This window comes from Sus scrofa, chromosome 14, assembly GCF_000003025.6.
Source record: "Sus scrofa isolate TJ Tabasco breed Duroc chromosome 14, Sscrofa11.1, whole genome shotgun sequence".
In the NCBI taxonomy this organism is placed as follows: domain Eukaryota; kingdom Metazoa; phylum Chordata; class Mammalia; order Artiodactyla; family Suidae; genus Sus; species Sus scrofa.
Window position 1 is genome coordinate 22099831 of NC_010456.5, and position 23416 is coordinate 22123246.

General features: G+C 39.5%; 1 protein-coding gene across 4 annotated transcripts in view; it reads left to right on the plus strand.

Annotated features, from left to right (window-relative positions):
• Nucleotides 1–21221, plus strand: part of SPOCK3 (SPARC/osteonectin, cwcv and kazal like domains proteoglycan 3) — a 366633-nt gene extending 345412 nt beyond the window's left edge. For all 4 annotated transcript variants that reach the window (XM_021074207.1, XM_021074205.1, XM_021074206.1 and 1 more), the window contains 4 exons: nt 8904–9125; nt 14078–14140; nt 16819–16956; nt 19523–21221. In XM_021074207.1, coding sequence (XP_020929866.1) covers nt 8904–9125; nt 14078–14140; nt 16819–16956; nt 19523–19683 — 584 coding nt within the window. In that variant the 3' untranslated portion in view covers nt 19684–21221. The remainder of the gene's footprint in view (nt 1–8903; nt 9126–14077; nt 14141–16818; nt 16957–19522) is intronic.

Genomic DNA, 23416 nt, shown 5'->3' on the forward strand with positions numbered 1-23416 from the left:
ATTTTTTTTTTATTATACCATGAAAGTACTGTCTGAAGCTTTTTTTCTGTACACATATGTTGTATCTATTTAAACTGTACACTTGACATCTTTTGTGTCATTACTTGAATCTCCCAAAATTTAAGAACAGAAACACTGTACCAAGGTTTGTTACTATGGTTGCAGTTGTGTGTGTGTGCCCATCCTTCTCTAAAAGAGCAATCGTATTAATTTTCCTTTTGTCATTTTGGAAAGCATCAGGAGATCAGAATCATATGCAAAACCCTCAGATTAACTCTCTGACTCAGATTGAGATAATGTCTTGTTTTTGCTTCCCTACACGCCAAATGCTCTGCTCAGTCAGAGAAAATGACAGAATTACGTAAGCGCCCAGGGTAAGTGGGTACATTCTAATCTCACAGAGACATCACAGGATACACGAGGCTGCCTTCACAGAGAGAGGGAGATTGAATTTGGAGTCAGAGGGCTTAAAAACAATGTCCCATTTTAATGTAAGTAGGGGCATTCTAGGTAGAGCAGGGAACGTCGTTTTTGAAAACAAAGATCTCTTAAGTTGGTAGATAAATTTTCTTATTCCAAGCAGTAAAATGAAAGATTCAGATCCTTGCTTATATTGTTTGTTATCTGAATTTTCTTCTTGCACTAGGTAGACAAATTCTCTCCATTATAAATTTTAATTACCCAACTTACTATTACTAATGTATTATATTAATATTTAAATATAATTTTCTAGAAATTATATATTTCATATTTATCTAGATTGAAACAATATAAAATAAGGTGCTAAGTGGATGAGGCACTATAATAAAATGGTTTTGTGACATTATTGTAACCTGGGAAATTATCCAATTAGATTTACTCCCACTCAACTTTTGGTGAACCCCCAGACTTCAGGACTTATATTATTCCAAATGCAAAGAACTATTAGCAGTATTGAAAATTTTGGAATCATTGAAAAGTAGGTTTCTGGCTGCTTCTCACAGTGTAAGTGAAATATTGTGAATTTTTATTACATTTCTTTTTAACGAAATGAATACCTTAATTTCAAAGGATAACCATGTAGGGTGTTCAGAGCACATTTAAACAGTAATTTGAAATATTTGAGCCTAGAAAAAAAGAAAAACAGCACCATATCCCCCCCCCCAAAAAAAAGCCAGAGTTTTTTTTTTAATCTGTGCATGAAAAGGAAACAAAACATGAAATTTTACATTCCATACATAGATTTCATATATATTCAGTCATTTATAAGTAAGCATTATTTCAGTCAAACATTACTCCAGTGCCAGTTGAGTAATACATAAAAACCTGGAATGTTTGCATAATAGATATCTTAAAAGCATCAAAAAGGATGGTTGAAACAAAAGGAGAAAATATAATAAGAAGGAAATAAAATAGTTCAAAAGCATAACTGTCTTGGGTTATTTCATATGGAAACAAGTGATTCTAGACACCACAGTGGTCCTTGGGCCATATGCTGGCCAATTAAAAAGCACTTAATTTTGTGATGATTCCTTTGAGATATTAATGAGTATTAAATCATTTTAACATATCTCAGCTGTGAAGGAAACATATGCGTAACATTGTATTTTCCTATTTATTTGATATTTTCACCTTCTATATTTTAATTATACAAGTAATAGGTGCTTGTTTTAAAATGAGAGGATAGGAACATGAAACATGTGGTTTCCAGGCTTACTTCGTTCTCATGCAGACATTACCTTCATCTAAACATTTTAATATAAATGGTATCATACTACGTATACACAGTACTGGCAGCAAGCTGTTACTAGCCATCATTTTAACCTTCAAATCCTCTATTGTATTGCAGATATTCTCACTACATCTTTTCTATTTTGATTTCAGAGTTCTTAGTTTGTGAGAGAGACTTTCCTAAGAAAATACTGATCAGGATATTCTTCTAATGTACATATTTTTGTGCAATTCCCAGTGTACCGGCATGAGATAGGATTCTAGCAATAGATCATGTTTTCCTACTGACTAAAGTTACATCTTTGCAATTATTCAGTCCATTTTTATGCTTTATGTCTCTGTGTTCTGTTTAAGTTCTCTTTCTTGAGAATGCCTTCTGTGATTCATTTCCACCATAATTCTGCTGGGTTCTGATGTCTTATTTTATGGTTTCAGTTCTTCCAAATGTGGTAAGTTCTGTTTAGGTTCCAAATGCACTTGAAAAGAATCTGTATTCTGTTATTTTGTGTTGAGTGTTCTATCAGTATAAATTATTTCAGCTTTGTTGATCATGTTGTTCAGCTCTTCTCTGCTCTTACTGTTTCTTCTGTCTGCTTGTAACAGTGATTATATATTGAGGAGTGTTGAAGTCTCCAGATATAACTGGGAATTCTTCTCATCTTCCGTTCAGTTCTGTTCATTTTTTTTTTCATGTATTTTTGAAGCTTTGTTGTAGATAAATACATCTTTAGGATTATTGAGACTTCTTACTGAACAAATTATTATTACAAATGCCCCTTGTTATTTTGGTAACAGTCTTTATTCTGAAGTCAAATATATTATTGGTATAGTCAATCTGGCTTTCCTTTTATTTTTTTCTGTGGCCACACCCATGGCATGTGGAAGTTCCCAGGGCCAGGGGTTGAATCCAAGCCACAGCTGCAACCTATACCTCAGCTGCACCAGGATCCTTTAACCCACTGCACCAGGCCAGGGATCAAACCTGTGAGTGCTCAGTCAGATTCCTAACCCACTGCACCACAGCAGAAACTCCAATCTGGCTTTCTTTTCATTAATGTTTGTTTGATATTTTTTTCCAATCTGTTCATTTTTATCTAGTCTACCATTTTATTTAAAATGGTTTCCTTGAGACTAATGTATAGTTGAGCCTTGGTTTTTTTTGTTTTGTTTTGTTTTTCCTTTTTCGGCCATACCCACAACATATGAAAGTTCCCTGGTCAGGGATCAAATCTAACCCATAGCTACAGCCTGCACCACAGCTGCAGCAGTACCAGATCCTTAACCCACTGCACCTGAGTAGGAACTCTGAGCATTGGGGTTTTTTATTCAACCTGACACTTTTTGTATTTTAATTAATATGTTTAGATTATTTGCATTTAATGTGAAGTATTATTATGATTAATTACCATATACTTTCTTGCTAGTTATTTTTATTATTTCCATCTCTTCTTTGCCTGTTTTCTTCTCTCACAAATGCCTTATTTTGGATGAGTTAAGTATTTTTACGATTTTATCTCTACTCCTGATTTAATATTTTTATCTCCTTCCAAAAGATTTTTATTGGTTGCTCTAAGATGTACAAGGTGTAAATTTAATTTTTCATAATCTACCTTCAAATAATATTTTGCCATACTGTACATATTAGAGGGAATTACAGCTTTCATTTTATCCCATCTTGTGTGTTATTTTGACATATGTTTTGCTTTTATAGAGTTATAGATACAAATATATTGCTAGTAACTTCAGACATTCAATTATCTTTTAACACAACTGGAAAAATGTCACATACATCTTCATTTATGCAACAATCCAAGCTTGTTTGTACTATCATATTTATTCTACCTAAATAATTCATTTTTTTAACATTTTGTATAGTTCACAACTACTTTAAATAAATTTTCTCCTGTGTTTGTTTCCTTAAAAGGTACTGCTCCTTCCTTTCTTGTAGATATTTTCTCTGAGTAAACAGTTTGGGTCAGGAGCCCCTATTCTTTCAACACAGTACAGATGTCCTTCCCTCATATCCTGGCTCCCATGGTTTCTGCTAGGAAGTCTGCTGTCATCCTCCTCACTGTTTCTCTGTAGGAATGTATATTTTGCCTTGAGCTGCTTTAAAGATTTTTTTTCCCTCATCAATAGTTTTGAGCAGTTTGATGTGTTTGGGTTTTGTTTCTTTCCTTCTCTGCTGGGTTCTTATCCTGTTTGGTGTTCTCTAAGATTCCTATCTCTGTGGTCTAATGCATCTCATTAATTTGCAGGATTTTCCACTAACTCTTGAAATAGTTCTTCTACTTATTTTCTCTTTTTCCCTTCTGCCATTTCATCTCTTCTGTTGGTCTGTTTGATAATGACCTACAGGTCAGCACAGTTGCTGCTCTTGGCTCAAAGATTCACTGGGTTGCCTTTCTCCCCATGGAGAGGGCAGCCTCAGCTTTCATTTGTGTCCAGTGGAGGAGTCCACGAAAGAGAATTCCAGCATCGTCACTTGCCTGAAATAAAAGCCCTCCTAAGTGGACAGCTTAAGACTTATACAAGTCTTACAGAAAAAGACCTGGGCACAGCAAATGTAATCACTGGTCAGCACAGATGCCTTAGAGACAGCACATGAAAGGGAAAAGTGACACCAAACTTCATGAAAATTAAAAATGTTAGCTTTTTGAAAGCTACCGCTTTAACAATGAAAAGAGGGAGAAGACATTAGCAAATACATATCTGATGAAGGACTTATATCACGAAAATATAAATAACACCCAAACCTCAATAGTGATAAAGCAAACAACCCAACTGAGAATGGGCAAAATATCTGTACAGGTCACCAAAGAAAGTATGTGGTGTACCTAACACATGGAAAGAAGTTGGATCAGTCAGCATCAGCATGAGGGACATGCTGAACTCTTGTTTACAATGAGATGCCTCTTGTTAGAATGGCTACAAATAAACCACAGGACCAGGTGCTGGTAAGGCCAAGAGCAACTGCTTCTCTCACCCACTGCTGGTGGGAATGCAGAATGGCCCAGCCACAGTGAAGAACATCTGAGCAGTGCTTTGCACAAGGAAACATAAACTTGCCATATGACCCAGAAATCCCAAAAAGTTTATCCTTGAGAAATTGCCCCATACAGTCACGTAAAAACATGCATGTCAATGCTGACAGCAGCTTTATTTATAATTACAAAACTGGCCACAACCCAAATGTCCTTCCCTGGGGAGTGGATGAAGCAATGGTTGTTCATCCCGTGATGAAATAAGGGGCACTTTGACTGTGGGACTAAGTCAAGGTCTGCTTTGCACCCAACACAACAAAGCCTCAAGCTACCTAAGGAGTCAGTGGAGGTGCAGGTTTTTAACTTCATGCCAGAAGGAAGTAGAGCACGTGGTGGAATCCCACTAAACCCAGTAACCAATAATTTGGGGTGGCAATTCACGATTCACAATAGGCAGCATCTATTGAAATTTACTAACATGCTCTGAAGCGTAAAGATATGGTCCACGACCCAGAAAGCATGCCCAGAAATAGCAGTGATAGGAGATCCAACCGTTAGAAACGGTATTAATGTGCACAGTACATAAAGGTAAACTGGGGTATCACTTACAGGAGGGGACATTTGAGTGAGCACCCAAGTAGTGTATCAGGGAAGCTGTCAACAAAAGAAAAGGAAAAAGTGCAGAAGAGAAAGTCCATGTACCTGAAGAAATATGGTTAAACTACCCCAAGTAGAGCACGTGGGAAAAATAGATAGAACCTGTGTCCTAGTGACCTGGTGGGCCAGGTGCACCAGCAGAAAAGTAACGGTACTGGAGGTGTGGAGCCTAGAAAGTCATGTGAAGAAATGGTGGCTAAAATATTTCTGGACTTGGTGAATATTATAAACCCACAGACACAAGAATTACAGTAAAACATCAGGCAACAGAAAAAAACAAACAAAACACAAAGTATGCCGTAATCAAAATGCTGAAAGTCAGCATTAAAAAGAGAGGCTTAAAAGCAGCCAGAGGGAAAAAAGGCAAAGAGACGAGTTTTGTTCAGAGGAACAATGATCAGCACATCACAAGCCCTTCTGCAGAGACAGAGGCCAGACATGGTGGAAGATTCCTAAAGTGCTAAAAGAAAAGAAGAAAACTACCATCCCTGACAAAAAATATTTTTCAAAAAGCTAAAACCAAGGCTTTTCCACAGTCCAAAGTTGAGAGAGTTCAGGAAATGCTAAAGGAACTTCTGGAAGGAAATGATACCACAGGGAAGTTTGCATCTACACAAGGGAATAGCCAGGCCAGAAATGTGACCTACTGAGGACTCTGGGGAGTTCCCCTTGTGGCTCAGCAGGCTAAGAACCCAACATAGTGTCTGCGAGGATGCGGGCTCAGTCCCTGGCCTGCTCAGTGGGTTAAGGATCTGGTGTGGCTGTGGCTGTGGCATAGACCAGCAGCTGCACCTCCACCTCAGCCCCTACCTGGGAACTTCCATATACCACAGGTATGGCCGTAAAATTAAAAAAAAAAAAAAAAAAAAATGAGGACTGTGGCTGTGGCCCCTGACCTGAATCCCACACAGGGCTTCTCTTACCCACACCTCCTGAGGATGGAGCTGCTGGGCCCACCCTTGTTCTGCTGTTTGGTCTTTGACCCGGTCCTGACACCAGCCCTAAGACCGTTGGAATTTCCCATATGATAAGGGTGATGGGAGCTCCTTACAGGGGGGTCCCCAATCCCTTGGGATCTCTGGGTGAGGGGAGCATCTGCTGTGGCGAGGGCCAGCACCAAGCATGGTCTTCAGGCTCAGGCTCCAGAGCCATCTCTGCCTTGAATCTGCACTGCTGTGCTCCAGCTGCCTGTGCAGCAACAGGACTCGTCAAAAAGCGGATAAGTAGACTTTGCCGGGGATCAGGCGCCCCTCTCCTCGCAGACTGACAGGGTCCTGTTGGAGCCCCTCTGTGCTCAGCTCCGGGAGGCTGACCAGTTTAGCCCTCAGGTCCTCCGAAGCAGGTGGGGGTGAGGACAGCCTCTCTCCACTAACCCCAATGCCTGTCCTCTTCCCAAGCCTTTTATTTATAAAAGCACTGATGTTTCTCCACTGCCTCATGAAGTGAGGTTGGGAAGGGGGAGGTGTGATCAGAGGCACACAGGAACCTCACATCCAGAACTCAGGTTCTTTGAGTGGTTTTGCAGTTTAGTGTATTTTCTTTCTGACAGTTGCTGTCTTCATGTCACGCCTGAGCATCTGACAACTTCTGGTGGTAAGGGACTGTTTCAGCCAGTGCCTCAGACCACACAGTTTTAAAGTGAGCTGTGTGGGAGTTCCCTTTGTGGCTCAGCAGTTAATGAACCTGACTAGGATTCATGAGGATGTAGGTTTGATTCCTGGCCTCGCTCAGTGGGTTAAGGAAACAGTGTTGCCATAAGCTGTGGTGTAGGTCACAGACATGGCTCAGATCTGGCAATTGCTATGTTTGTGCTGTAGGCCAGCAGCTGTAGCTCCGATTTGACCCCTTGCCTGGGAAATGCCATATGCCATGGGTGCAACCCTAAAAAGCAAAAAAAAAAAAAAGAGCTGTAAAAGAATGAGGGCCTTGTCTGTATGTTCCTGTATCCACCACCCCTCCCAGAATCAAGGTCAAGGCCTGGAAAGTCAGTATGCATTGAGCAGTTCGTGTTTGCTGTCTGTTTGAGTGGGAGATCTGTTTGGTTCTACAAACAATTTTACAAAGAAAAATACGATGAGAAAATCATTGATTTTCTTTTTCTCTGTCTTGAGAAAAGTGTCACAAACACCTTTTTACCTTTGTACCCCCATTGCCAGGCACAGCGACACACAAATAGAAAGTACTGAGTACTCCCTGAAGATATTAGTAAAACAAGTCCTGAAAAGGTGACAAAATTATGAATCTGTCAAGTCCCCAAATCTCCTAGAGTCAGTACCTATTTAATTTTTAATCCTGAGCATCCTAAAACTGCTAAATAGGGTTTAAATATGAAATCCTAAGTCTGTCTGTATCTACTTGCAGTTATTCTCAAATCTGAAGTGTCATAAACTGAAATGATGCAAATAGTGTATGTACCACTAGTCGGTAAACTTGACTACCCCTGGGAGGAAATGCCTCCTGTAAATGGTTAAACTGCTCTTCAGATCCTGGTGTTGACAGCGGTCACCTGTCCAAACACATCCCCACTCCACACCAGCAAAATGAGTTACTGTTTTACTTTCACTTGTAACGAGGGAAAAATAGCAAATAAAACGAACACCACAAGACAAAATACATGTTAAACCTAGCCTAAGCCTGACAAATAAGAGTAGTTGAAAAAAATTTCTAAATTATGTTTCACATGCTGACATTGCATCTGCTGCTTTTTAGGACAATGAGCTAACCTGGGCACCCGCCCTTTGATGGCGTGCAGCTTAGATGCAGATCTGCCCCATCCAGGGCCCCCTGCCGCCTCCCATCATAGCCCACTTGTGCTTAAAAAGTTGCTGGAGGGAAGCAGAAGACAGGGTAGCATGTAAACTACATGGTGATTATTCTTTCTCTGGATATTACTTGTGAAATATCCCAGTTCTACCAAGATACAGAGCACTGTTGAAGTTATTTATTTATTTTTTTGGGTTGCACCCCACAGCATGAGGAAATTCTCAAGCCAAGGATTGAACCTGCACCACAGCAGTGACAATGCCAGATCCTTAGCCCACTGTGCCCCCAAGGAATTCCTTGAAGTTATTATTTATTATGGGTTAATTAGGCTTTTGTTAAAAGGGAATTTGCATTTCTTGGAATAAAAAATGAATTTCATTTCTTTATGAATAGAATGTTATTATTAAGTTATATATAAAGTTATGGCTTTATACATCTGGTTACTACGATAACCAGAAAAGGCTTGAACAGGAAAAGTAAGTAATGTGTAATATGATAATAACGTAATAATAATATGTAATATGATCACAGAAGTAACTGCCGTCGAACGAATGACTGACTAGTGATAGATGCCTTCTGTTCTGGTTAGTTTAACCCACACAACTACCCTGAGAGGCTTGCCTCACCACCTCTACTTCCCTTTGAGGCCCAGTGGTCAAGATGGATTTGAGCCCAACTTCAGTTGAGTGGGTGCCCTAAGGAACCCACCATGACACTTTTATTTTATTTTTTTTTTGCTGCTGATGGCAACTTTCAGATTTTGCTCGTATTTTCCATCTTTGCCTTTAGGATTTGATACCAGTATTTTGCCAATCTGCAAGGATTCACTTGGCTGGATGTTTAACAGACTGGACACAAACTACGACCTGCTCCTGGACCAGTCGGAGCTGGGGAGCATTTACCTGGACAAGAATGAGCAGTGCACGGAGGCCTTCTTCAACTCCTGTGACACATACAGGGACCGCTCCATCTCCAACAACGAGTGGTGCTACTGCTTCCAGAGGCAGCAAGGTACCGTGCCAGGCGCCCGCCAGCCTCCCGCACCCCACCCATAGAGGCAGATAGCTTTCTAATTAGAGTGTTTAATATGAGAGCAAATAAGCAGCATGTTGAACAGTAGCGCTCAGCTCAGGCTGCAAAACACACTAAATGAGATGAAAAATAGTAATTAATACATTATATTAATGCACTTCATTATAGTTTCCATTATGAGCCACCAGGAAGCACATAGAGATATGAGAACATAGATATTAAAAGTAATCATTTAAATTAATTTGCTTTCTGCTTTGCCCACGGTGTAGAATAAATGGGCTTTTTATCACTATACTGGGGAGTTTTAATGTTCTATTTTGTGATCTTATTAAATGAGCAGAATGAACCACAGCATTCACCGTAAAGTTATTTTTACACATTGAATTTAAAATGACCTGGCCTTTCAGACTTTTAAGATAACTTAGCTTTATGAAAACTCACTAGCAAAGAAAGACTCTCGACTCCCCAGAAGAGGAAGGCAGTCTGAAAGGCTGGGTGAGGCCCCGTCCTTCATGGGCGTCTTCCTTACCAGGGCATGAAAATCTAACGGAAAGCTGGAGCCATGCTTACGTGATCAGCCAAATGATAATGAAAATTAAGTATGTTAGGAAAATAGACCCAAAACACTCACTTGATGATTAAGTTAGGGAAAACTAAAAAAACAATGACTGTGTAATTTTGATGCTAACATTGAAAAACAAATTGGGAATTTGTCATTTGTCTAATGTGAGACATCTGCTATTGTCACTGCATTTTTTTTTTTTTTTTTTGAAGCTCTTGACAGCGAAGAGAATGAACAAGCTGCTTTGAACTGTGTTAATGATTCTCAGGTTTTCACATGGAAACCAGCAGATTATATGGGGCATTTTACTATCTCAATTACTTGAAAATTATGAAACTATATTAGTAATAGTTTAGTAATTAGGGATGACATGCTTATCCAGAGTCCATAAATTGATTATTAGTGAATCAACATCAGGGTCTATAGCATAGATTAGCTATTTATAAACCATTTTAAACAAAGTTAGAAGGGAGATTTGCTTTGTTAAAATACTCTGAGTTGTACACACAAACATGCACACATATACACCCATGCACACAGGGACACAGACAAACTCACAAATACTTGTTGACTTACTGTCACATATGTGCTTTCTAGGTTACTGACTACTCCTAAAAAACCTCGTCCTGGCTTTAATGACTAGTATACACTTAAATAATTTAAAAAATAAAAAGGCAAATCCAGATAAAACACCATAAAAAGATATGCAGTCTTTTGTTATGATGACAAATGTTATTTTAATTTTTCTTTGCTTGTTATGATATCTTGCCTAAGTGTTTACACATGCACATTTTTAAATATTCTGAATAATTCAATGTTTCTACTACAGAAATAAGTATTTTTATCTTAAAACATTCCTAGATTTTGCAGTAATTTGTAGAACTGGTTAAAGGTCCGCTAAAGATTCTGCTTTATATACTTTTCATTTATTCGCTTCCAAAGGGTTATAGTCACATGAAGATATTCTCTGAGATCATTTAATACATAGTAGAGATAATTTAGTAAATAATATCTGAGCTGGTTAAAGGATTTTTTACAACTTCCCAAAAGCTTAGGAAAGTTTAGCTAATTATGTTTTTTTTTTATTTTTTTTTTTATTGCTGTTGTTGGGGTTTTTTGTCTTTTTGTATTTTCTAGGGCCACTCCTGCGGCATATGGAGGTTCCCAGGCTAGGGGTCTAATTGGAGCTACAGCTGCCAGCCTACACCAGAGCCACAGCAACGAGGGATCAAAGCCGTATCTGTGACCTACACCACAGCTCACAGCAATGCCAGATCCTTAACCCACTGACCGAGGCCAAGGATCGAACCCGAAACCTCATGGTTCCTAGTCGGATTCGTTAACCACTGAGCCACAATGGGAACTCCGGCTAATTATGTTCATTACTTGAATGTGCTAGAAAATGTTGCAAAGGCTCTGTCAGGGTAACTGACTTACAGACTTCGTTCATTAAGTGATTTTATGAAAGAGAATAAACATTAAAAACGTTTTTAGGAGTTTCCTTTGTAGCTTAGCAGTTAACAAACCCTACTAGAATCCATAAGGATGCAGGTTTGATCCCTGGCCTCACCCAGTGGGTTAAGGATCCAGCGTTTCTGTGAGCCGTGGTGTAGGTCGCAGATGTGGCCCGGATCTGGCGTTGCTGTGGCTGTGGTGTAGGCCGACAGCTGTAGCTCCAATTCAACCCCTAGCCTGGGAACTTCCATATGCTGTGGGTGTGGCCCTAAAAAAAAAAAAAAAAAAAAATGAGCTATTTTCCATAAAGCGAGAGAACCATTAAATTAGAGAAAGTAAATCTTGTATATAAATTTGTGCCTAAACCCTAAGCTAAATATTCAGCCTAATTATGTCCAGACCTTCATGCATTTGGCTGCCTCACTTCCCTTTCACCTGCAGTGACAGGAGAGGTGAAATCTCAGCCACATCCTCTGAGCTCACTGAGTAGGCCAGACAGAGCAGAGGAAAGATATCCACAGACCAGGACTGGTTGTAGTAGAACAGCCCTATCCATCACGACTTGTCTGGAAATCCTGGAGGCTCCCTCATCCAGAGCCTGTGGGGCTGTCACGGTTTATTCAGCCAACCCAGAGTCCGATGGAAATGTGCCTGATTGCAGGCAGTCCCCGGGCCGGTGAGACATATATCACTTCTGCTTACAATAACTGGCCCCATAGCAGTTAGAAGAATCACGTTCCAATGTAATATTCGAACTTTGGCTTGAATCTTCTGTCTTGGTTCTAAATGTAGGAGGGCAGTAAATTTTAGAAGATCTATTCTGTAGGCCCATAGTGTTCAACTTGATTTCTATTCCTTTAATACTTAATATAAGAGACCCACGAATTATTACAAAAACAAAGGAGTCCATTGGGCCAGATTCAAAATGAAATAAGACAATAAGGTGATTATTGGTCTTTCAGGCAGATTGCTTTTTCTTTACATTTTAGATTCCTCCGGGAAAGCATTATTGGCTTGACATATTAAATTGTAAAATTTATATTAAACTATTTGTCTCATGTCCTCTTTCCACGCTGATGCTTACATGCAAATTTAATAACTGAGTATTTTGAGATTGATATTGAAGAATTTTTTTTTCTTTTTTTTGTCTTTTTGCTATTTCTTGGGCCGCTCCCGCGGCATATGGAGATTCCCAGGCTAGGGGTCCAATCGGAGCTGCAGCCACTGGCCTACGCCAGAGCCACAGCAACGCGGGATCCGAGCCGCGTCTTCAACCTACGCCATAACTCATGGCAACGCCGGATCGTTAACCCACTGAGCAAGCGCAGGGACCGAACCCGCAACCTCATGGTTCCTAGTCGGATTCGTTAACCACTGCACCACGATGGGAACTCCGATATTGAAGAATTTTAAATTATTTTAATTAATTATATCTTGCCTTTTCCCTAAAAAGTTGTAGTGTAGCAAAAAGTACTAGTTTTATCATTTTGCTGTTTCAGTAGTTTGTGATACAATTTTTATATAGCATGTATTAACAGCAAGCTTTTCAAATCTAACTATAAAATGCATTGACTTGTCTTCAGATAAGAATATATATTATATAAGCCAAAATGTATATATCTATTTAGAATTTTACACCAGAAGAAGAGTGGTTTGAAAGAGTTTGAAAAATAAGCAGATACTTATATCCAAGTTGGTTTAATGTTTTAAGTTTATTTTTTAAAAGATGACTTCTCAGAAATTATTGTAAACAACATTCTGTTTCCAAATTGCATCAGGGTGAAACTAAAAAGACCAAAGCCTTTGATTATTCAGTATCAAAATTTATAATAGTGTCTCTAATATAACTTGGAAGCATTAACTTTTTCCTAGATTATGTTTTAATGCAAAGCTATTTCTCTCAGTCATAGAAACTGTTTTAAATGAGGGGAAACATAATCAGTTAGTTGTTTAGGCAGCAGCCTGTCAGATGTGTTTACATTAATGAGTTGATTGACCTTGTAAAAGTCAATGAAAGGAACCATTTTCCATCCTACGAATATTTTACACCATTCTCCCTTTTTCATCCAATTTTATCTCTCTAAGGAAAATCAGAATAGTCTAACATTAATAATTGGAAAGCCTCTCTACAAAGAAGTAGATGTAGATATAGATGATGTAGATGATGTTGAGCTAGATGTAGATGATGTAGGTGATATAGATGTAGATGATATAGATGCAGATGATGTAGACGTAGATGATGTAGAGGTAGGTGAAGATATAGATGATGTAGATGACATAGATGTAGATATAGAGGTAAATGTAGATGGTGTAGAGGTAGATGTAGATACAGATGATATAGGTGATGTAGATGTAGGTGATGTAGATATGATGATATAAAGGTAGGTGCAGATGTAGATGTAGATGATGCAGATGTCAATGATGTAGATGTAGGTGCAGATGTAGATGATGTAGAGATAAACGATGTAGAGGTAGGTGCAGATGTAGATGATGTAAATATAGATGCAGATGTAGATGATGCAGATGATGTAGATGTATATGATGTCAATGTAGATGATGCAGAGGTAGGTGCAGATGTAGATGATGGAGAGATAGATGATGTAGATATTGATAATGTAGATGTATGTACAGATGAGGATGACATATAAGTAGAGGTAGGGAATGTAGAGGTTGATGTAGTTGATGTAGGTGGCATAGATACAGATGTAGTTGTAGATAAAGAGGTAGATATAGGTAGGATTGTATCTATCTATATATATGTATAATATCTGTAATTGTGTGCATTTCCATAAGTGGGACATCTGATATGTAAAGTGTCTTCTAAAGCCGTCTAAATCTAACTAAGGTTTGGTAACAGAATTCACACCCTCTTTGTTCAACCATAACCCTTGAGGTCTGTTTAACACCGTTGCAGATCCGCCTTGCCAGACAGAGCTCAGCAGTATCCAGAAGCGGCTTGGGGTCAAGAAGCTCCTAGGTGAGTAGATCACTGTGACACCTTTACTGCTTTTACATAAATAACCCCAGGGAAACAGCAACACAAAATCAATGTGAATTCAACAAAGATAGGCCACACTAAATTTCAGCAACAAAATTTACGAAGGTTTTGAAAGCCATTAAGCTTACTTTTATTATCTTACGTATTAAAAGATACCTGTTTTATTACTCTAATATAATGTTCATTTTGAAAGTTATTAAGTAAAAAAAGAGATTTAAACAATGCTGAAGTTGGAGCATCAGCAGAAACTTTAATTCTCATTCTATGGTTGACAGTTTAAGAATTGATAGCATGTATATTTGCAGACACAGAGAAAGGGCCAGAGATGGGATAAAAGCATGGCCTGAGTACTGCAGGGAAAACTGGACACACTTTAATTTTTCACTGGTACTTTCTGTAAACTTACTTTTAGATGATAGATAGGTAGGTAGGGAGGTAGGTAGATAGGTTCCATGTTTCACCTAAAGCTTTGAAATTAGAATGCATGGCTGTCAATAGGTTATGAAATTATTATGTATGATTAATTTCTTTATTCTTGTAAACATACAGTTTTTAAATAAACTCTTTTTGGAATAATTTTAGATTTTTTAAAAGTAAAAGTATAGTACACAGTTTCCATATATCCTTACCCACCCTCCCCTAAACTTACCATCCCACATCAGGTAGAGAGTAACTATTCTATATTTGTCAAATCTAAATACTAACATTGCTATAACCCTATTAATTAAGCCTCAGGCTTTACTCGGATTTCATCAGTTTGTTCACAGATGTCCCTTTTTCTACTTTAGGATCCAATGGAGACCACACCACATGTGCAACGTTCGTTTTTGTTTATCATGTGTATTAATGCTCTTTTGTATTTAGTGACACATAATTTTATAGATTTTGGATCTGATTAAACTGTATTATATGCTATCTTTGTAATTACAATATTGTATGTTTATATGGGAAGATTTTTTCATGTTACTTGAAAACTCTCAGTTCAGCATAAATAGGCTAGTTTTTTGTGATACAGCATTTTAGATGTGAAGTGTCATTGTTAGATAAAAACTACAGCATGTTGTTTCTCTTAACTCTGTTACAAGAGACACCATAGTCCAGCTCACAGGTGGAAACGTTATGTTGGTACCTGGCTCTTCCCATACACAGTGGGAAAACCATTGACATTCAACTGGAAAATATTTTAGACTTCATCAAGTTCTGTTAGTGACAAAAATCTATTAACATCCAGGCTTTGGTTATTAGATGTTACCAAAAAAAATGAAAACATATTTAGCACCCCATTGGGAGCAGTCGCCTTTATTCCTCTTACATAATAAGACGAAAGTCATTCCTCAGGGCACTGAGCCCTCAGCATCCCCCTCTTTGGGCAGGAAGGTGGTGCTGCTCTGACAGTCTATCTGCTGCTGTGTCCCTGATCCAGGCTGTCTCAGTAGGCTCTTCAGTTCTAGCCTAATTCCTGATAATGCTCTTCCGTTTTCAAAGTGCACTGGCACAAACAACAAATTAAATGCTCACAGTTACTCTCCATCTTAACATTTTCATGTCCGATGTTAAATCATGGTAGTTTTTTAAGAGGTAGAGACAATGTTGAAATTTTTCTTTATTTTTCCTGCCATAAATCCATAGATGTTCTCAAGTTTTCCATAGCGATGATACTCTATCTCACTGAAAGACCAACAGCTCAAATCTTTCAAATGAATTACCATTTTCAAACTAAATTGATTCTTTATGTATCAGAATTTTGAAACTTTTAAAAAGGGTTAAATAATGATCCCATATTGTTGCAAGACTAAATGAGTCTCATGTTTTATCTGTTTATTAGTCATTGCTTCTCTCTTTTTTTTTTCTTTTACCAAATAACTATAGTGTGTCTGGTCACTGAGAAAAAATTTGTCACTAGCAGTGTACCAGTGTGCCACATGCTAGGTATCACAAGTGTGCTAGGTATCACAAGTGTGAAAATAAATGTCTAGTTTTCCCATTAGACTGAGTATGAGTTGTTTATACAACAGTCAAAATCAAGAGAATCAAAAATTCCTGGCACTGAGGACATTGCAGTGGTGGTGAGTGCCTGAGATCACACACACACACACACACACACACACACACACACACACACACACAATAGAAGGAACACATCGGAAACCCTCCAGCTTTTAGCAGAAGGGGTCACATTTAAGCCAAGTTTTAAATTGCAGGAGGGAAGGAAGGAGAGGGATTCCAGATGCGGAGGGTCCCTCTGGGGATGCAGCCATCCTGGACTTGGAGAAAACAGCTTGACATGGAAAGAGCTGGGAGACAGGAGTGAAAATTAGGGGAAGCAAAAGTGAAAAGATGGCAGCGCTGAGATGGAGGGTCTTGGGTACCCTGCCCAGCAGGCTCGGTGACTTAACGTCCATGCTGTTCATCAGATTCAGATTCTGCCTTGTATCTCTGGAAGCAACACCCTTCACAGAAGAGCAAGGGAAAGATGGTACACGTGCTCAACCAAAGGAAGGCAGGCCCCTCACCATGAATGGCAGCTCTAGGAAGGCAATGCACTCACCCGAGCTGTTGGCCTGCACAACTAGTGCACAGCATGTCCTGAGTGAGCGCAGGATTGATGACTCTCAGAAAAGAGCACGGCTTGCTCACCCTGTGTGTGTGCTTCACAGGGCAGTACATCCCCCAGTGTGACGAAGACGGCTACTACAAGCCAATGCAGTGCCACGGCAGCGCTGGGCAGTGCTGGTGTGTGGACAGATACGGAAATGAAGTCGTGGGATCCAGGACAGACGGTGTTGCGGACTGTGGTAAGGAGGAGGGTCACTTGATTAGTGATCTCTGTGGCACAGGATAAGTGCTAAAGAATCTCATTCATTTATGCAAGCATTTAATGAGAACATACTCTGTGCAAACACTATAGACTTTTTTGGGGGGTGTGCAGAAAAGTAACTCCTGGTGTATTAAAAACTTGTATAAATAACAAGTAGAACTGCATAATTTAGATAATTTAGGGAAGACTAATTAAAAAGGTGGGCCACTTTTACTGCTTCAAATACAGGATTTTAAATGCCCCCATGTTCCACGCAGGTGAGGCAGATTTGTCCTGCATTCTAGCCCCGTCAGCTGGCCCTAGATTCGCAGTGCCCACACACACACACACCCATGTACCTTTGGGGAGCTTTACTCAAGGAGTATAGACTCCCCATTATGAAAAAGTGACCCTTTTACAGGAAAGCTCCAGAAGTTCCCGTCGTGGCGCGGTGGAAACGAATCCAATTAGGAACCATCAGGTTGCGGATTCGATCCCTGGCCTCGCTCATTGGGTTGGGTTAAAGATCTGGCATTGCTGTGAGCTGTGGTGTAGGTTGCAGACGCAGCTTGGATCTGGCATTACTGTGGCTGTGACGTAGGCCAGCAGCTATAGCTCTGATTGAACCCCCAGCTTGGGAACCTCCATATGCCACGGATGCAGCTCTAAGAAGACAAAAAAATAAAAAATAAATAAATAAAGCTCCATAAGTTGTACTATATGAGCATATTTCTTTATATTTGTATGAGAAAAATACAGTTTTAATTGTTTGAAGAGTAATTATAATTAATATTCTTTTTCTGAGCATGTATTTTTATTTATATACCCCAAAATAATATAACTATTAAGTTGAGCATAACATGCATACATTTTAAAGCTTTAAGTGTAACATCTTTTTTGTTTCATGAAATATTTTTTCAGGATGCAAGTTTCAAATTCATATTTTTGTTTGTACTATGGAGAGTTTTCACTACGAAAGCCACTTAGCTATGTACACACACACACACACACACACACAATTAATGGATTGTATTTAACTAATACAAATGACCACAAATGAAAACAAAATGCTCAGTGTTGTATTTTAGAAAATGTTTAGTTTGCTCCTTTGTGCATTTTTTAAACTGATATACTATGCTTGTTTAGAAATAGATAAATGATAAACAATGTAAAAGCAGTCGTGTTTCATGCTTAAATGCCCGTTCTGCATTTATTTATTCCATAACACTTTTAATAGCTGGGTTTTGGTTTTCTGGACAGAGTTTTTAGATTTAAGTAGGGCGAAGTACAGTACTGAGTAGCCATAACATCATTGTAACATGTGGAGAACATGTCTTTGTAATATGCAGTTTAAACAAGTTGCATTATTAATTACCTCATTATCTGTGGTGCCAGTGATGGATAAAGAATTTCAGTTTTTACATTTTATAAAAATGGTGTAGAGATGAATGTGTAAGTGACAGGGAAATTGTTTTGGCACCACGCCTTCAAGATTTCTCAGCGTTTTGAAATTATTATGAAAACACAAGAAGTAGAAGAACAGAAATAAAATTTCTTCACCTAAGATACGAATCTCAGTGTGCTGTGAAAGCAGTCAGTTCCTGAGCATTGGATTTCATTAATAGGATTTTTTATGATCAGCTACCAAAGAATTAGACTAAAATATTAGAAAGGGTAGAAAATAATATTACAGGAGCTGGAAAATGAATACACACTGAGATGTGTGTGCATTATTGCCTCCATAAATATTAATTTTAATATATTTCTAAATATTCTTTACAATACTGACTGGCTGTTCGTTTTCTGTTGCTACTGTAACAAAATCCCACAGATCTAGTGGCTTGAGTCACATGATGTGTTGTCTTTAGTTCTGCACGTCAGAAGTCCAGCACGGGCTTCCTTCTGAGGTGCCCTATTGCCTGGCCGTGTCCCCTTCTGAGACCGTTCACTTTCCTTGGCTCCTTGGACTATCTCCCCGTCAACACTGTTCCTCTGACTGTACTGTACTCACCCCTCCTTCTGACTCTGTCTGGAAAAGGTGCTTAGATTTGAAGGATGCAAGTGATCATCTGGGCCAGTTATCCAGAATAATCTCCCAGCACCATTTTATAAATAAAAATGGTGTAGAGATGAATGTAGTAAGTGACATTCGACTTAATCACTTCTGCTATGTCCCTTTTATCACATAAGGTCCATATTCACAGGTTTCAGCCATTAGCAAGTGAACATCTTTAAGGGGCAACTATTTTCCCGACACACACAAATAGAAAAAATTCTCAATTCTTTGTTAGAAAGATTCACAGTTTGACGTCCACTTTATAAAAACCGGGCCGAGAGCAATATGACTGAACTGGAAATCTCATATATCAGACCTCAGTGATAATTCTGCCTTTGGCATGTAAATTTTAACAAATAGTAAAAAATGGGTTTTACTTTATCTTTTGTTAAGAAAGCCAAAGAGCAATTCAGAATCCTATTAATTTCTTCCCTTGTCATCAGAATTTTCGATCCCTCAGAAATTATCCCACCACTCAGGTAACATTGATGTTTGCTTTTTTCCTAAGCCGCTGATTTCGAGATCTCCGGAGATTTTGCGAGTGGAGATTTCCGAGAGTGGGATGAGGAGGAGGAGGAAGGGGATGTTGTTCAGGACGAAGACGAGATGGAGGATGATGATGAGGACGAAGGGGATGACGATGGTGGCGACCAGGATGGCTACATCTGAGGGCAGAGATGCGCTCATTCCACGGTCCTGTTATTTACGCAGTGACAGCCTATGGAGGATTACCTTTTTGCCCCCAAACAAAATGATTCTAAGACTCACTTATATTTTGTATGATTATTTCAGATATTGCACCTAATGTCGTAGAGCTTTATGTTTAAATAAGGATCATTTGCTTTGAGTTTTTATATGCCTTAGAGAAGAGAACATATACGGAGACTAGCCAGACAAAAGAAAGCTAGGAAGCGCTGCTGAGATGAAGAGCAAAGTTCATGAGAACAAACCATGTGCATCTGCCACAAACAAAGCAACAACCAGGGTTTGAGGTTGCATGGGAGATGTTTCTTAGAGAAATTCTAAGTTGAATCTCCCGAAACGTGTTAGTGACCTGGGTCCCAAGGATATTAAAAAAAAAAAAAAATACACATGACCTTAATTGAAATTCCCAAGTAACCTCTCCCCAAAGCTGGAGTGACTTAGGGGTGCGTGAGGTTACACCACGGGCTGAGAAAAACAGAGTGACCGCCCTGCAGTCCACCATGTTTGTATTCCTGGGGATGTTTTTAATTATGAACTGATTCTGAACATGGCAAGATATCTTACAATATGGCAAGTACGGAAAACCATGGATTCTGAAAGTTAAAAACTTAGTTGTCCTTGCAGTCTTTATTTTAACTTGGACAGCAGTCTCATGTAGATTTTTTAATATTCTTAGCCAGCATGATTTCTTCACCTTTCTAGGTCTCTTTTTATTTCTGACCAGCAACTTAGGGTGCAGAATTTAAAGTAGAAAGACAAAGGGGAAGAGTCTTTTAAACTGTATTTTCACACACAAAAAAACTTTTTTCACAAGAAGTTTGTCATTTGCCCCAATATCAAACTGAAAAATATTCATTCTTATTTTGTTTTCTGTTTTAGATGAAAATTGCATTTAATCTAAGAATTATGCCATTTTTGTTACTAGTGTCAAAACTTAGAGAACATACTGTATGGTGCCTTGCAAGATAGAAAGGTTTTAGCATGCACACCAATATAGGATATTAGGCCATAGATAAGCACACCTAAATAACAAATTAATACCAGTCATGGTACTGCTGCTGGAATGAAGAAAATGGAATACGTTTCTTTTCTTTTTTTCTATTGTTACATAAATGCCATGTGGACTTGTTTATGATTATTGTGTGGAGTAGCATTCAAGATTTAACTGCGACAAAAATGACTTTAACTGTTGTATTTAAGTTGCATGTTAATTAATTGTACACCGTCACTTTAAGTACATCAGATCTATGGTTTTGTGCCCATAATAAAAGTGGAAAAGCCTGTTGGATGTCACACATTGGTATCACAGTTTAAACAGTGGTCAGCTGGTTTCCCAGTACAGTCTACTGAGGTAAAGATGGTGGCCTCTTTCCATTTGATTTATGTACACTGGAAAAAGAAAAAACTTTAATGTTAACTTTATGTAATATTTAAGGTATAATGCATTTTCTTTTTTTTACTGTTTATGTATAGTTTCCAAAATAAAGAATCTTGTAACCAAATTAAACTATTCCTTAGTGATTTTCTAGATTATGGGTAGTATCAGGAAGGATTCTTCATCCATTTCTTGATTTTTTTGTTTTGCTTTTCAGGGCCACAAGTGTGGCATGTGGAAGTTCCCAGGCTAGGGATCGAATCGGAGCTGCAGCTGCCAGCCTACAGCACAGCCACAGAAACACAGGATCCATAACCCACTGAGAGAGACCAGGGATCTAACCTGCATTCTCATGGATACTAGTCAGGTTCATAACCTGCTGAGCCATCACAGGAACTCCTGTTTCTCAATTTTTAAAATGTACACATCACAAACTAGCTAGAAAAGGTTTTTTTGGTTTTGTTTTTCTTTCTATGGCCTCACCCCCAGCATACGAAATTTCCTGGGCCAGGAATGGAAACCAAGGTGCATCTGAGCCTTGTGCCACAGCTTGAGGCAATGCTGGATCCTTAACCCACTGAGCAAGGCCAGGGATCGAACCCGCATCCTCATTGTTCCTAGTCGGATTCGTTAACCACTGCGCCACAACGGGAACTCCTGTTCAAGCTGTCTTTAAATACTCGGATTGTAAAAATTGGAGTCTGGGGTCGGGGGTTTTGGGGGTTAGGATCTCAACCTGCAGTGGAGAAACCTACTTTCAGCCTGCATGTTTAAATGGGCACCTGTGCCACCCAGCCTTCTGTTGGGTCAAGTGGACAAGCTCCAATTCGACCCCTAGCCTGGGAACCTCCATATGCGGCAATTGCACCCCTAAAAGACCAAAGGAAAAAAAAAGGTAAAACATCTTAGAATTGATGGAAAGATCACAGGATCTAAGGCAAACCTGCTGTTCTTTTAACACAATAAAATCCATCAAGCCCAAATATCAAAATCACCAGAATATCCTAATGAATAAAGTAAATACTAAGCACTGTATTCTCTGTATACATGTGTGCATATTTTCATTTCATAAGTTGAATAAGATGTGAAAACCCACAAAATAAACACTGATCCCCATGCTCTGCACATAGTTTATTTACCAGCTTATATATTTAGAGTGGGTTTAGAGAGTTCCGTAAACACTTGCTTTGAAAGCAACATTTTGCTGGCATGTTTGGTACAAAATGGATGATGACGTGGATGGACAAAGATATGGCCTCCTTGGAGGAGGTACTCAAAATGATGGTTCCGCATGAGGTTGCGGGTTCGGTTCCTGCCCTTGCTCAGTGGGTTAACGATCCAGCATTGCCGTGACCTGTGATGTAGGTCACAGACGCGGCTCGGATCCCGCGTTGCTGTGGCTCTGGCGTAGGCCGGTGGCTACAGCTCCGATTCAACCCCTAGCCTGGGAACCTCCATATGCTATGGGAGCGGCCCAAGAAATAACAACAACAGCAACAAGACAAAAGACAAAAAAAAAAAAAAAAAAAAAATGATGGTTCCGATGTGTAGATAGCACTCTCTGTCCGATCCTGAGTTTATCTGAGTGCTCCACCCACCAGCCCCAGAGACCAGATTCAGACCGAAGGGGAGCTGGACTTGCCCTTGCAGGCTCCTTTCTATTCCTGGTCCCTAGTGGCAGGTGAGAGCACTGCTCATAATACCGTTAGTCTTAGTAAGGTGACATCCCCTGTGTCTGAGGTGCCCGAGGAGGCTGGAATGGACTCTAAAATCCTGCAGAAGCAGCAGCTCGACCCTCTGGCAAGAGACAGCCCTGGATAGCAGTGTCTGTCTGCTGGCAGACCAGGGCCGAGTGCGCCCCCCGCCTCCTGCTGTGTCTACAAGAGCCCAGTTCCAATACGGAAAAGTGTCCAGAAGACTCTAGAAAAGACAGCTGGCCTCACAGCCAAAGTCAGGCTGACTTGACAGATGACATTTGGAAAGGAGGCCAACAGCTTCTCCCAAAGTTTGCCAGGTTCCCCCGTTTCTAGCCCTTCATGGCTAGTACCCTTCTGCTCCTCTTAGGCCCTTGTCTGTTTCACCTTTTGGTCAGTTTTGTCTTCTAGGCTCCAGCTGTCTCAAGTAAGGCTCACGATGGCCCAAGATTTCCAACCCATTTCCAGCTGAAGGTGGCGGGAGTCCCCACAAGTCCTGCAAACAGTCAGCAAGGGGCTTCTCACCTCTGGGGTGGGCTAGGCTCTGCGGCCGCTGTCCAGCAGGAACTGTTCCACAGGAAGAGACCTACAGCCAGATACTTCTTGTGTGACCTTAAGAAAGTCCATT